The 15617-nt window shown below is 36.7% G+C and overlaps 1 protein-coding gene across 1 annotated transcript; it reads left to right on the plus strand.

Moving 5' to 3' along the window:
• The first annotated feature begins 9371 nt into the window (after positions 1-9371).
• On the plus strand, positions 9372-14717 carry LOC112187790 (ribonucleoside-diphosphate reductase large subunit). The gene is made up of 17 exons (XM_024326725.2): positions 9372-9892; positions 10121-10182; positions 10270-10357; positions 10466-10729; positions 10835-11075; positions 11191-11267; positions 11421-11591; positions 12138-12230; positions 12336-12485; positions 12567-12653; positions 12783-12947; positions 13055-13174; positions 13376-13578; positions 13663-13812; positions 13899-14046; positions 14231-14314; positions 14398-14717. The coding sequence occupies exons 1-17, from the start codon at positions 9665-9667 to the stop codon at positions 14497-14499; spliced, it is 2433 nt and encodes an 810-aa protein (XP_024182493.1). The 5' UTR covers positions 9372-9664; the 3' UTR covers positions 14500-14717.
• The last annotated feature ends 900 nt before the right edge of the window (positions 14718-15617 follow it).

The raw sequence follows: 15617 nt of genomic DNA on the forward strand, positions 1-15617 counted from the left end.
ATTTTAATTCGATTACGACTAAAGAAATGCCCTGGGGCATGTGATTTGTACCGCTCTTTTTCATCTTTTTTTTTTGTCACCGGTCCGAGACTGTATAATAATTTTTCTCATGTTATATTACTCGATCTACTCGTTTGACTTCGGATAAACAGTTCTCGATAATTGTCTTAGATTTTCTCCTTAGTTTGTTGGTGGTTAAAGTTTTATGCATGAAAATAATTATGGCTGGACAAGGGTTGAGTTACGAGAAGGATAGAGCGAAAATCGAATTTGAAACTGCAATTCGAGTTGATACGGGCTGAACTCAACATTCAAAACCGTAGCGAATCAAAATCAACTACACTTGGTTTTCAAGCAATGATAGAATACTTTATAAAAATTCAAATTTTCAATGTAACACACTCCACGCAACTATGAGAAAAGTAAAAAACAATAATGCAACAGTTCGTGGTTCCATAATCCATACAGAGTATCTAAGCCTTATAACTTATTAAAAAGCTCACATTCAATACCGTAACAAAAAAATACTATTGAAATATCCATGACTCAAAATGTGAAACTGTTGATATCTGAAAATACAATACAAAAAATCACAAACTTCAATAACAATACTAGACTTCTATTTTCCCTTTGCTTTTGGAGGTGGACATGTATTTATACTAGAGGTTGTGCTTTTACTATCTAGCAAAAATTACAATCAAAATCACATTAAGCAATTAATTTAGAAAATTATTAAGAAGTAGAGCTGTCACTTGTAAAAAATAAAAGGGGAAAATCATAATACATAATTGAACTTACTCATAAAACTCTATTTGTTTTAGTTGAAGGGTCACTTCCACCCCAGCAATGGAACAATTAATTTTGCATGCAAATTAAGATATCCATTAAATGCATCAATTAATGAATACATGCATTACTAAAACAAGACTCGTAAGCATCTGTTGATGTTTGAATGTTGTTTATTGTGAATTTTTTTTTTTTTCGGGACCGTTAACCTTCTAAAATTGTTGATTTTTTTGTGTGTGGAAATTGATAAAATAAAATTCATAGTAAACAATAAGCTTAATTGTTAATATATATATATATATAGGGTGCTTTGAACAATTAAGCTTTCACAAACAAAAAGGGTCAAAAACATCTTCATCACTATTCTAAAAAAAAAAATAATAATAATCTTCATCACATGTGAATTTCATGGGAGCATTCAAATATTGGTTCACTTCATATGCCACCATTGCCTCTTCACTTTCCTCTATGCCCCATTTTCAAATACTTCAACAGTACATTCTCAAAAAAAAAAAAAAACTTCAATAGTTGACCCCTCGCACCACCTTCGTTGTCTCTACTTCTGTTTGTAACTGTACTACTTAATGAGTTGAATAAGTAGGTGCAGGCTACGAGGGCGGTACCAGATCTAGGCAAACTGTGAATATTAGATATGACCTCAAAATAACCGGGTCAAGGTCTCTTTGTGTTTTACCACCATTAACTACGGGTATGTACGTAGATTCTAAATATAAAAGCAGTATAATAAGAATCAGCTTGTTAACACTCAATGCATACTCACATGTGTGCAGGACAAATAATTAAAATGTGGCCTCACATAAAACAATCATATAATCGAACCAATTTTATATATATATATATATATATTATATATAAACTAAACCCCTACATTAATAGAAATTTAAAAAAAAAAGGTGTTCAATTCCAAAATATATTTAATTACAAAAGAAACTAATGAAAAACAAAGGGCAAATACATTAGTATTCAATTCCAAAATAGTCTTTCCATAGAAGCTAGAAAAAGAAGGAAAAAAAAAACGTTTAATTACAAATAAACTAATTAAGAAAGGAAAAAGAAGACAAAAAAAAGGGCCACCGTGTTTAGAACCATGAGCTGCAAACAGCAGCAAACCTATGTTACCGCTGCACTATCACGGCCACACAACAGAATATGAGCCATGAGGGAAAGAACAATATAATATATATATATATGTTGTATAATGTAAAATTTAAAAAAAATTTGGCGGAGGCCCGCCGGAGAGCGGTGGCTGCCTCAGGCAGTAACCCTCAGGGCCGGCCTTGCATGTGTGCCAATTGCCTTTTATTTGTTTGATAATTTTTATTTTTTATTAAAGGAATGGTTTGAGTTTTTCTTTTGTTGAGATATTTTTTGGGGGGCTCTATTTAGACCTCCAAATTTGTCATTTGGACCTCTCCTACTTATTAGACATCTAATTCACTTTTTTAAATACTTAAATAGCTAAGTGCACCTCCTTAATTTTACCAAATTATCCTTGAACAATTAAATTTATTCTTCAACAATCTTTTGTTCTATTTTTTATTTATTATTATTATTATCTCTATTAATTCATCTAAGAGAAGAAGAAGCATAATGAATTGACCAAATTGCAAATTTGGATTAGTCAAGTAAGTCAAGTTTCATGTATTAACGCTGCTCGTGAGTCTTCCGAGTATTAACGCTCGAACTCAAAGTAGAACCTTTCCTAAAAGCGAGATTCTTTGATGTTGGTTCCCTCGGTTCTATGAATCAATCCAACATTTTGGAGTGTCGTAAGCCATGGAGAATTGAAGATATAAATTTTGAAGAAAAAGTTAAGGAAAGTAGCATAACAAATTGAGAAATTACAAGTATTTTTTGTTAACGTTGCATTCATCTATCCCTTCCTAAAGTTGAAACAAAAAAGGAGTAGTTTTGCTTACAAGTATAAAGGCCAATCTTATCTAATTCCATCTTCAAAATATGGGACTTTAATAGAAAACAATAACAATTTAAAAATTTCTACAAATGTATCATCTCGCATCCAAGCATGGGAGATTGAAGGGAGAACATACTTTGAAAGTAAAAAGAAAAACGTCCTTAGTTTGTCATGGGAGGTAAGAAAAGTTTTTTTTTTTCCTTTTCTCTTTCTCTCTATATCCTTATATGTCTTTTTATATGAGTTGAAAAGTCCAATAACTATTGAAAAATGATGGAGGTCCCTATAGCAAATTTGGAGGTCCAACTAGAACCACCCATATTTTTTCCTCCCACTTTAATTGGAGGTAAGAGAAAAAAGAGGAATTTTTGTCTCAAAGTGCAAGGCAGTTAGAGCATTTTTAGCAATGTTAGCCATTTTGAGTCAAATTTTAGCCAAAATAGCTAAAAAGTCATTTGGCTAGCCATTTTAGAAATATGTCACATTAATGCTCTCTATTTTAGCTAGTTTTGAATTTATATTATTTTTTAAATAAAGACTAAATAATTTAAATATATTTATAAATTACATAAAATAACTAAAAATGAATGTTTTAAATTATAGAAAGCCTCATCTCGCTCTCTATATTTAGGAGCAAGATAGCTAAACATTATAATAGATGGTCAATTAGAGCATCTTTAGCAGACTCTCTATTTTTGCTCCTTAGCTATTTTAGAGAGTGTGTTTAGCTTTTTATCTATTTTAACAGCTGCACCAGACTCCTAAGTGGCTCTCCATTATAACTTTTAGTTATCTCGCTTCTAAATATAGAGAGCGAGATGAGGCTCTCTATAATTTAAAACATTCCTTTTGAATTATTTTATATAAATTATAAATACATTTAGACTATTTAATCTTCATTTAAAAAATAATATAAATTAAAAACTAGTTAAAATATAGAGCACTGACTCAAAATAGCTAAAAAGTCATTTTAGCTAGCCACTTTAGAAATACGTATGTATCAGTGCTCTATATTTTAACTAGTTTTTAATTTATATTATTTTTTAAATGAAGATTAAATAGTCTAAAACTTGAAAATGTTTTAAATTATAGAGAGATTCATCTCGCTCTTTATATTTATGAGCGAGATATATAAAAGTTATAATGGAAAGCCACTTAAGAGTCTAATATTATTATTGATGATATATATATGCTCTTAGAACGTAGAACCAAGACTCCCACATCCATTTTCATTATTTTTGCCCTTTATTTTATTTTTATTTTTTTCATTTTAGTATTTGTAAAGTTACCCTTTTATCATCCAAACGTATGTGTTGTACATTTCTTAAATTTAACTAGGGAAGGGCAAATGGTAAGGTTTCAAAAATTTAACCTTACGGCTTTGCTTAATTAATATCGATCTATTATAGTTAAAAATTATTAAACTACTAAATCATAAATGCAAAAAGTACTAAAATTAAAATAAAATTTTATAAACAATCCCCAATTCAAGACCATTCATCTCTTGGTACATCATTTTAGAAAACTACCATATTAGTGCCTCAAGTTCCTCTTACTAGTCAACTTTAGCATCTACCGTAAAATCATAATAACAAAGGTTAATTGGAAAGGCTGATTTCTATTAGCCCCATGTATGTTACATCTCAACATCATGTTAGTGTTTGAACCCAAATTAACATGTTTCTTGACTGGGGATGACTGAAGGAAACGAGTCAATATCTGTGGTCCACGCTCTATATATTTTTGACAAGTTCGGAATATATTATTTAGATATGTGAGTCTGACTACAACTAATAGTATAGTCCTAAAGGTAATTCATCCCTCGCCCGCATTTGGCATTCTCATTCACTCAGTCATCCCTACTCTCTTTTCTCAAATCTAGGAAAGTGTTTCGAATTAGGAATGAGGCTTGACGGCAAATGACACCCAGTAAAGGAAGATCTCACCGCAAGATGAAGCAAGTGAGAGCGCTGACGACAAGTTGTGGCCTATGACCTTAGAAAACACATCCATCCCTACAAGGGCTCACAGATGGTAGATCCGACAGGGGATGGGGTCCAAGACTATGCTTACAAATTGATTGACCATAAAGAAACATCACTGTCTAGTGTTGTCCATGGAAGGCCCTATTTGGTGGAGAATGTTACGTCTCATATCTCAATTTACCGGTTTACTAGTCATTTGGACGGTAAACGATAATTAGTTTCACTTTTTACTTTGTTTCGATACTTTTAGTTGACCAAAAAGTTGACTTTTTGATCGAGTCAGTTTTTGAGAAAATTTCCTTCACAAAGTTGTAAAGGACGTAAAACTAAGTCCGTGGATACATGGCATTCTTAAATCAGAGTTTGTATGTGAAAGTTATGATCAGAATACTAAAATTACTATTCATGTAATTCTTTCATAAAAGCAGGAGTTACTGTGGTAAGTTTTCGATCAGTCTCTCTCTCTCTCTCTCTCCCCCCAACCCAGTCATCTTCTTCCGGCGATACCTCATCCGTTTGGCAACGGATTTGGGCACTGCCAGTGCCATTCGAACCCTCTCTTCTTCCTATTCAAGTTTGGGGGGTATTTCATCCCATCTCAGCCTGTAGGCGGCACGGCAAGGAAAAAACCAATCCAAGCTGTATTTCAAATCGTTGGCGATTTCTCTGTATTATGGCCACCTCTGGCGACGAAACTGGTCTCATTTTAAAGCTCTTGAGGTGTACTTAAATCCCTCTAAGTCTCTTGATCCAGTTTGAAGTGTGGAGGAAAAATTGAATATTTGAAATTTATGGGGTTTGAATTTCGGCCTCTTTCCTTTCGGGCTGATTTCCAGCCAATCAAAGTGATTCTAGACTTTGTTGTAGTTGAGAAAGTTTTTGGGCTTGTTGAGCAGAAGAATTTGGCATAGTGTTGATATATGGTTCAGGGGTTGGAAGCGACGCCACCAGGCGCGTAGGGCTAATTCTGGGCTAGTTGGGTTGGTTGTAATGTATAGAACTTATAGGTATGAATTTGGTGAAAATCGGAGAAAGTTTGATATCGATTGTTAATTTCCACAGTTCGTTGTTTCGATTGTCTATTTACGAGAATCCGACTATCAGATTTCTCTCGGTTCTTCTCTAAAGTGCTTAAATCAACGAATCAATGGTAGTGGTGAAGTTTGGGATGAATCTAAGAAGAAATGGAAATGTTGGTTTACAAGGAGTTTTATGTTAGAATCGTACTTAACTTTCGAATCGTTGTTTACGAATTGTAATTTTGTACAGGACGAGATACTGACTCATCGCTCGACGAGGATCCTTACGCTTGGGTGCTACATTAGCCATTTACTGTGAGTGGACCTTTGATTTTAAATGATGCATGCGAATATTTTCTGAATTATTGATTTATTTAACATCCTTGACAATGTAGTCATATGCTCGGAAAGTGCTTTTAAACAACTCTACATTGTATTAACATGAGCCAAATCTACGTTGCTGACACATCGATTTAATCGAATGAGTTGGAGTCTCACTTTAGCTTTGCTAACTCATGGCTATGTTCAGTTTTGAATTCAATGACAAAATATGTGCCTGAATTCTTGTTATAGTGGAAAGAACATGCTGCTAGGCAGTTATCTTTGGTCTCGTTCCTTGAATTACGAACAGGTCCTCTTTATCCAACCACTTTGCATCAATTTTTCATTCTTTACAACATACCATTCTTCGCCTAGTAACCCTCCTTCCAACCCCCCTAGTCACTCTTTGCTTTCATGCACCAAAATCAATGGTAGTCCCATACATCTTATACCATTTTTCAACATCCTCCACAGTTGGAAACTCTCTTCCGACTACTTCAGCAGCAGTCAATTCCTTGAAATTTTCCCCTTCAGGTAAAGAACTTAGACTCACAGCCTCTTTTATGGCATTTATATTACAGTTACTACCACCAACTTCCTCATATGGCTCCACCGTCTCCTGGCCAGTGATTCTTCCATGTTTAATCTTCCGTCTCTAGAACTAGGGTGCTCTGAGTTCATGTTGTCTTTTCTCAAATAAATTGTCGTCATAAATAAACTAGTTCAGCAAAATTTTCAATATTTAACATTTTCATACCCGAAAATTTTCAACTTCCAATTTCAATAACAGGGTTTAAGAGCAATTCATGTATAATCAGATTGTGTATTTTAGAATCTCCACCTCCTCAAGAAACTCGAATGAATTTCATTGCATGCATAAATTTAAAGCATACCTATTTAGCAGTAATCACACAAAACCCACAAAATTATAAATCATTTGCAATGCATATTTAAAAGATTTACTCACCGCTATGAGGCTTAAAATGAGAAGAACTGAAGCTAGGAGAAGAAGACATGGAATTTTGATGAAAAAATGTAAATCAGACTTTTTTGACTGGATTTTTTGGCGAGCTGCCACTCATGTAGAACCCCTTGTCCAGTCAAGGAGGACAATGGTGGTGAGGATTTTCTACCATTTGAAATTCAAATCTCCCCCCATACATTGTCCTTTTGGAGTTTTGCATGCATTTTGAGACCATGGTGTAAGAGCATATCTTCTATCCTTCGTCTCCTAATATAGTTGATTTTTAAGATCCAAGAGACCTTATCTTTATTATCTCTTCAACCATTTATCCATTCTCACTTCACTTTAGCTCCATCTTCTCTCTACAACTCCACAACCCTTAAATCCAAAAACAAACTCCATCTCTACTAGTTCCACTTTCCATCTATCAATTCCACAAAAATCTCAACACTACAAACCATTACTAGCTACTCAAGGATTCATCATTTCTACACTATTAAGGAGCTTGAGGAGCAAGGAGGAGGAGACAACCACCACAACACCACACCATGACATGGGAGATCCATCTCCTCCACCACTTCCACCGCTGTCAATAGTCACTTCTCACTCTCTATCTCTCTTTAGTTACTTGATGTATTGTAGACTTGTAGTATGTTGAAGCTTGCTTGTTTATTTAGTTATGAGTAAGTAGTGAACTTGTTGGGGCTAAGGTTGAAAGTCTTAGCTAACCTTGCTGGTAATTGATATTTTGTTTATGATTTGATGAAATTCATGTTGTCACCTTCACACGCTAAATCAAAAGTTGAATGCATTTACTTAGACCTAATCAATTTGGGTCAATATGTTTGCCATGACATGAAGTTTTTGCTAAGAGATTGATTACCTTTAGGCAAAAAGAAGCATGCAAGCACACCATGTGCGCATTTGAGGACAGTGAGCTAAAATCACCTGGAAATAAGATTGGTTTGCTGGCTTGATCACCTAAATCTAAGCTTTATGCATTCAGGGGAAAAATGATTGAGACCTGTCTGGTACATGACTTTGTCCCTGGGTAGTTAACTCTAGACTTATCTGGTTAGAGTTAATAAAATCAAATGGTTTTAGGCCTTAATAGTCTTATCCGGATGCTAAGACGGTAATTGCATTCATATTCAATTGTATTGTTGCATCAAGAGAGGTTAGTGGTAGACAATCCAAACCCTAACTCCCATCCATTTTTATACAACTTTAGCTTAACTTGTCTTAGTTTACTTTCTTTGCATTTAGGTTATTCAATCAACCAAGCACTTAAACAAACATTCATTATCCATTTATGCATAACATCATTCACTTGCTAGCCACAACTTGTAATGAGCTTTGGTTTTGTGAACTTGTGAATTGTGTGCATGTTTCTAGTTTTCCTAGCTAGGAAAGGATTTGCCAATCATCATGCGCTTGGCATCCTTACTTAATCTCCATATTCTATAACTTGGCCCTTATACTTAAGGGTGACTTCAATGCTAATAGCCAACCCGATAATGAGGCGGGTCGGATTAAAGCTCCCCACTCCTAAAATATTACTTCGATACAAAAGCTCTGGACCTCTAGTTATGGTGGACTGGTGGAGTGAGAGAATAACGAGGAGATTTATTTGACTATATCTGCTTCTCCAGCAAGCTCTCATTCTTCTCTTACAAAAGTCTCACTCTCTCTACTTTCTTTACTCCAGTACGTGGAAAGTGGTCCTAACAAACTGTAATTTTATTTCACTGTTGCGTTGTATATTGTGGGACCCGTTTCTTCCTTCAACTTTTAAAACCTATACGGTTTATCTGGTTTCTCAATTGAATGACCATAATTCTCTCAATCAATTAGACGAACATGAAAGATGATGATGTGGCCAAGCATGCCATTTTGGAGCATGGGAGAGTTTTCAGTCCAAGAGGCTCTACATTGGATTTCATAGTTTTACAGTCATTTTCATTATTTCGTTGGTATCAAGCTTCATCAATCGATAAAGCAATACACAAAATTACTAAGCACAGCAACAAAGTGAATTAGAGAGGTCAAACAGATCCTAGATCACACTGTATGTTAACTATTCTTTTTAAATTTGCATTCATGCAGCTTAAATAGGGTGAACTCAAACTCTCCCAACTCGTTTACTCATCGGATTGATCCAGTTTGGTTGGATAACCTTTGCACCGCAACGCCGCACGATTACAATGATTGACTAATCCGACGGTCAAAGCGATGCCAACGCAAACCGCTCGCAGATGCCAATGGCGCCAAAATTGCTGCCCCTCCATAAACTCTCTCTCACTCTGTTTCAATTTAAAACTCTTTCGGCCCCTTTACTCTTTCCAGAGCCCGGGCCCACCTCCAACCCCCCCCCGCTCCCTTTTCCTTTTTTCCCATAGTTTTGGTCACAGCTCAGAGAGTACGGAGCAATCAACTTCCTCCGCAATCTTCAATTTGGGCGGGAAATTTCAAACCCCGCGATTTAATATCTCCCCCCACTTGGAGGGAAACCCTCCAAAAAAAACTCAAACCCTAATTCCCAAACCTACCTACCCTCCTCCTTTATATACCGGCCTCCATTTCCTCTTCCTCCCTCATCCTCACTTCTTTAGTGCACACAACCTGTTCGACGAAATTCCCCAGAGAGAGAGCCATGTATGTGGTGAAGAGAGACGGGCGCCAGGAGGCGGTCCATTTCGACAAGATTACGGCCCGGTTGAAGAAGCTCAGCTATGGGCTTAGCATCGAGCATTGCGACCCGGTTTTGGTGGCCCAGAAGGTCTGCGCCGGAGTCTACAAGGGCGTCACCACCAGCCAGCTTGATGAATTGGCTGCTGAGACCGCCGCCGCTATGACCGCCAACCACCCTGACTATGCCTGCGTAAGTCTCTCCCTTGCTTCTGCATCTCTTATTGTGTTGATTTGACCGTCGGTCTAGTTGTTGAGCTCCGATCTGTGTGTTGAGAATTTTGATATGTAATTGATGGTTGTAATTGATCTGTGAAAATTCTGTGTGTATTGATTTGTGAATTGTGAAAGAGCTCTCTGTTTTGTTCATAGTGAGATCATGAATTCTGAGATTTCTAGAATTGATGTGAATTTGGTGCAGTTGGCGGCAAGGATTGTTGTTTCAAACCTACACAAGAACACTAAGAAGTCCTTTTCGGAGACGTGAGTTTTATCGAGACTTTTTGCTAGTTTTTATCATTTGTTGTCTTTTGGTCTTTGTGTTGATGAGAGTGTGTGTGGTTGATGCAGGGTCAAAATTATGTACAACCATGTCAATGATAGGTCTGGGCTGGAAGCTCCTCTGATTGCTGATGATGTTTATGAAATCATCATGAAGGTAATATCTTTCAGCAACTCTTGGTCATTTGACTTGGTGTTCTGGAGTTGAAACAAGATAGATTTGTGATCTGAAATAGCTGATGTCAGTGCTTTTGTTTCTGTTCAGAATGCGGTGTGTTTGGACAGTGAGATCATTTACGACCGGGACTTTGACTACGACTACTTTGGTTTCAAGACTCTTGAGAGGTCTTACCTCTTAAAGGTTCATGGGAAGGTTGTAGAAAGGCCTCAACACATGCTAATGAGGGTTGCTGTTGGAATACACAAGAATGATATTGATTCTGTTATCAGAACATACCATCTCATGTCTCAACGATGGTTCACTCATGCTTCTCCCACCCTTTTCAATTCTGGAACGCCAAGGCCTCAAGTATGTGTTATGTTTATTACAGTGTATTGTTTTAATGGTTTTGGAGAATGATATAAAGAGGTTATATTGTTCTTGAACTCATGTGGTCCACTGAAATTTTTGCAGTTGAGTAGCTGCTTCCTTGTTTGCATGAAAGATGATAGCATTGAAGGCATATATGATACCTTGAAGGAATGTGCTGTTATCAGCAAATCAGCTGGGGGAATTGGTGTCTCTGTTCACAACATTCGTGCCACTGGCAGTTACATTCGTGGAACAAATGGGACATCCAATGGCATCATTCCGATGCTACGAGTTTTTAATGATACTGCTCGTTATGTTGATCAGGGGGGAGGCAAAAGGAAAGGTACATTCAATACACTGACACACATAAATGTGTCTATATTGTATAATTTTGGGGGGAGGGGATTATTTGTTGTGCCCAAGGTGTGACTAACTGTTGAGTACTGTGATGCTTGTAGGTGCTTTTGCTGTGTACTTGGAGCCCTGGCATGCTGATATATTTGACTTTCTGGATCTAAGGAAAAATCATGGAAAGGTATGTACCTCCTATACCCCATATATATCTGGGAAGTATTACCTTTCCTTCATTCCCTTTCAGATTTTCTTATTTTTCTGGGTCTATCTTTTTGAATGCATCCAAAGTGTTCAGATGTGTCAATATTGATGATGTGTAATTTATATCTTGCAGGAAGAGAATAGAGCTCGTGATCTTTTTTATGCTCTTTGGGTGCCTGATCTGTTCATGAAAAGAGTTGAAAGCAATGGAGATTGGTCATTATTTTGTCCTAATGAGTCTCCAGGTTTGGCAGATTGTTGGGGTGAAAAATTTGAGGAACTGTACACTCGTTATGAAAGAGAGGTATACCTGGGCCAGAATGTAAAATTACCAACATAGAACAAGGCAAGAATAGGCATTCAATATGCCTAAATTGCTATTGGCAATTGGGGCCTTAAGTGGCAAGCCCAAATGGCCTATGCCTAGTGCTTGCTTAGCATTTGAGGCTTTATGTGGCAGCCTAAATGGCCGATGCTTAGTGCTGTCTTAGCAATTGGGGCTGTATGTGGCTGCCTAAATGGCCTATGTTTAGTGCTGGCTTAGCATTTGGGGCCTTATGTGGCAGCAGCCTAAATGGCCTATGCTTAGTGCTGTCTTAGCAACTGGGGCCATATGTGGCTGCCTAAATGGCCTATGCCTAGTGCTGGTCATTAGCAATTCGGGACCATAGGCCTAAGCAGTCTATGCCTTCTTTTATCAATTGGGGCCATAAGCAGCAGCTTAAATGGCCTATGCTTAGTGCTGGTTCTGGCTGCCTTGGATGGCTGTCTCATGGGTCTTTGCCCAGGGCTAGCTAAATTTTGGTTGATTACCATAAGCTGTGGCCTTATTCATGATACTTCTGCACAGGGAAAGGCCAAAAAGGTTGTCCCGGCACAGCAACTGTGGTTTGAAGTTTTGAAATCCCAGATAGAAACAGGAACTCCCTACATGCTTTTTAAGGTGATTTCTGACTAAATATATGACTACTTTGCTGTTTATCCATGTGCTTTTGCTTTATACAATCTTCTGATCTCTGGTTTCTCTGTGTGATTGCTATTTTTTCAGGATACTTGCAATAAGAAAAGCAATCAGCAAAATCTGGGAACCATAAAATGCTCAAACTTGTGTACTGAGATAGTTGAGTACACTAGTCCAACAGAAACTGCTGTATGCAACCTGGCATCAATTGCTCTACCAAGATTTGTCAGGGAGAAGGTCAGGCACTTTTGTCATGCTCAAAGATGTTTATTAGTTCAGTTCTTGATTGGTTATCATATAACTTTTGACTTATTACAGGCTGTTCCTTTCGAGTCACATCCATCTAAGCTTGCTGGAAGCAAAGGTTCCAAAAATCGCTACTTTGACTTTGACAAACTAGCAGAGGTTTGATCTCTTTTCAAATCTCCAATCAAAGTGTTTGGCATAATATGTTTTCTTATTCTTAACAATCATGAAATCTGGAGAATGTTTCTCTATAAGGGTTTAATTTATGTCTCTTGTGCTGTCAATTAGGTCACTGCAATTGTCACTGTAAACCTCAACAAGATAATTGATGTTAACTACTACCCTGTTGAGAGTGCAAAGACGTCTAATTTACGACATAGGCCAATTGGGATTGGGGTTCAGGGTCTTGCTGATACCTTCATCTTGCTTGGCATGTCCTTTGATTCGCCTGAGGTAATTTCCATTTTCAGTTTTGCTTATTTATTTTGCCCTATCTTCATTTGTACAATTGTGATTTTTTTTACCCTAATATTTGTCTATTCTTCTGCTTTAAATTGTAGGCTCAACAACTGAATAAGGACATTTTTGAGACCATTTACTACCATGCTCTGAAAGCTTCTTCTGAGTTAGCATCAAAAGAAGGCCCATATGAAACATACCAGGGTTGTCCAGTTAGCAAGGTACAATTCTTGCAGTTCTTTGTTACTCATCTGTTATACATCTATAGGGTTATTCCCATATTGAGGTTTAAGGGTCTAAGATACTCTGGTGAATTTGCTTTTTCATCCGCTTTAATGGGTTACTTCTTAATACATGCAACTATTTAACTATTTTTATGTCCAACATCAATCAATAATAGTGTAAGTGATTTCGTTGTTCAGGGAATTCTTCAGCCAGACATGTGGGATGTAAAACCCTCAGATCGATGGGATTGGGGTGCTGTTCGGGAAATGATATCACAGAATGGAATCAGAAATTCACTGCTTGTTGCCCCCATGCCTACTGCTTCAACTAGCCAAATCCTTGGAAACAATGAGTGCTTTGAGCCATATACTTCCAATATCTACAGTCGCAGGGTTCTGAGGTTTGCTTCCTAGCCATTTTCTTCATCTCTTTATTTGATTGTCTAGGGTTCCCTTTTTGACCCTTCTTTTCCCTTTTTTCTCAGTGGTGAATTTGTTGTGGTGAACAAACATCTTCTTCATGACTTGGTTGAGATGGGTCTTTGGTCTCCGGCTATTAAGAATAAGATAATCTATGAGGATGGCTCTGTTCAGAAAATCCCACAGATCCCTGATGATCTGAAAGCCATTTACAGGTATGGAATTTCCCTTCCCTATATTTGTTTACTCCTTGTTTTAGTTCCTTTTTTTAGAATACGCTAAGACAAGTTGCTTGAATCAGAACTGTGTGGGAGATCAAGCAAAGAACATTGGTTGACATGGCTGTTGATAGGGGATGTTACATAGATCAGAGTCAAAGTCTTAATATACATATGGACCAACCCAATTTCGGGAAGCTTACTTCATTGCATTTCTATGCTTGGAGACAGGTATGTAGTATGTACTAAGTTCCATGCACTAATACATTTTATTTTTCGGATTTGGATAGACATATTCATTGTAGCTTTGTGAATGTTTAAAGATGCTGCATTTTCACCATGTATTGCTAAAAGTGCTGCTTAGTCTGTTAACAGATACTAACTCCTATAATTTTCTTTTCATTGAATGTATTAGGGTCTTAAAACAGGAATGTATTATCTACGATCGCGTGCCGCAGCTGATGCCATCAAGTTTACTGTTGATACTGAGAGTCTCAAGGTAATGATCGGTATCCTTTACTATATTGTACAATTGAATTTGGGTTAATCATGCGCTGATAAAATTTATCCTGGGAAATATAGGAAAAGCCAAAGGCGGCGGTGGAAAGTGATGACAATACCCAAATGGCACAGATGGTATGCTCTCTGACAAACCGTGAAGAATGCATGTCTTGTGGAAGTTAGAGAACTCTGCTGAATGGAGCTTCATCTGGAGATGTACTGATCAAATATATTAATAATATATATTATATATATCCTATGTTAGTGAACTGCAAGTGTTTGTAAAGTTTTAATTATTCAGTGGTTAAATCTTAATATCAATGTATTTATAGTTTGTAAAACTGGAGCTGGGATCGATCTATTTGCTAATATATATAAATGAGCCTAACTACTTATAATTCTTCTGGAGTTCTGGTGAATGCATGCCCTAAAGTTTTGCGTTTAGAATTTAGATAGAGATATGCCATTCTGATTAAAAACAAGAAGCATATTCGTTTTTTTTTTTTTTAGCCAATACCAGCTATGTAAATGGTAACATCTCCCACTTTAAAAGACTACACATAGGCTACATTGTGAAAAAAATTTATATTTCTAATCCAACGATTGCTAACCTAATGAGAGGGGCTAATATGACAAATTATCTCTTTGCTAAACTAGGTCAATCACTCAATCTTATTCTCAAAACATTGTATGGTGTAATAATTCTGTCTCCCGATAAGAGTTTTGTATAAGCTTCCAAGAGTACCACCACCCCCGACTTTTTCTATGCCTGTCGATTTACTTCATGATATTTCAATTCTGATTATTTACATCCTTATTTTTCTAATTATTGCTGATTGACAATCTTTGACTTTTAGACTTTCCATTCAATTTTTCTATTAACTTGACCTCACATGTTGGACATTTTTATCTTTCTAATTGTCACCCAAAAAGAAAAAAAAATTAAGACATACATAAGAGACAGAAGAAATTGTTTTTTAATTCCTTTTCTTTTCTCCAATTTCTTAATAATCTACTAATCGAACAATCTGTTTCCTCCCACCATATCACTAGTACTGTTTGTTTCCTCCTCATCATTTTGCAAATGAAGAATTCTTTAATGGAGGATGGTGGGGGTGAATCCATGAGTCATGCTTTGGGTTAATGCATTTAATTATATAACCCATTCGCATATGTAGATTGCAGAAGCAAAGAATGATGAGCTTCCTATTGATCAACTGCTGTCCTAGAAGCAATCACATAACTAGTTTTCGGCATATGTTCCAAGGCCATCTCCCAATTCACTGCCCCACCCCCTTCAT

The sequence above is a fragment of the Rosa chinensis genome, chromosome 2 (assembly GCF_002994745.2).
Source record: "Rosa chinensis cultivar Old Blush chromosome 2, RchiOBHm-V2, whole genome shotgun sequence".
Taxonomy (NCBI): domain Eukaryota; kingdom Viridiplantae; phylum Streptophyta; class Magnoliopsida; order Rosales; family Rosaceae; genus Rosa; species Rosa chinensis.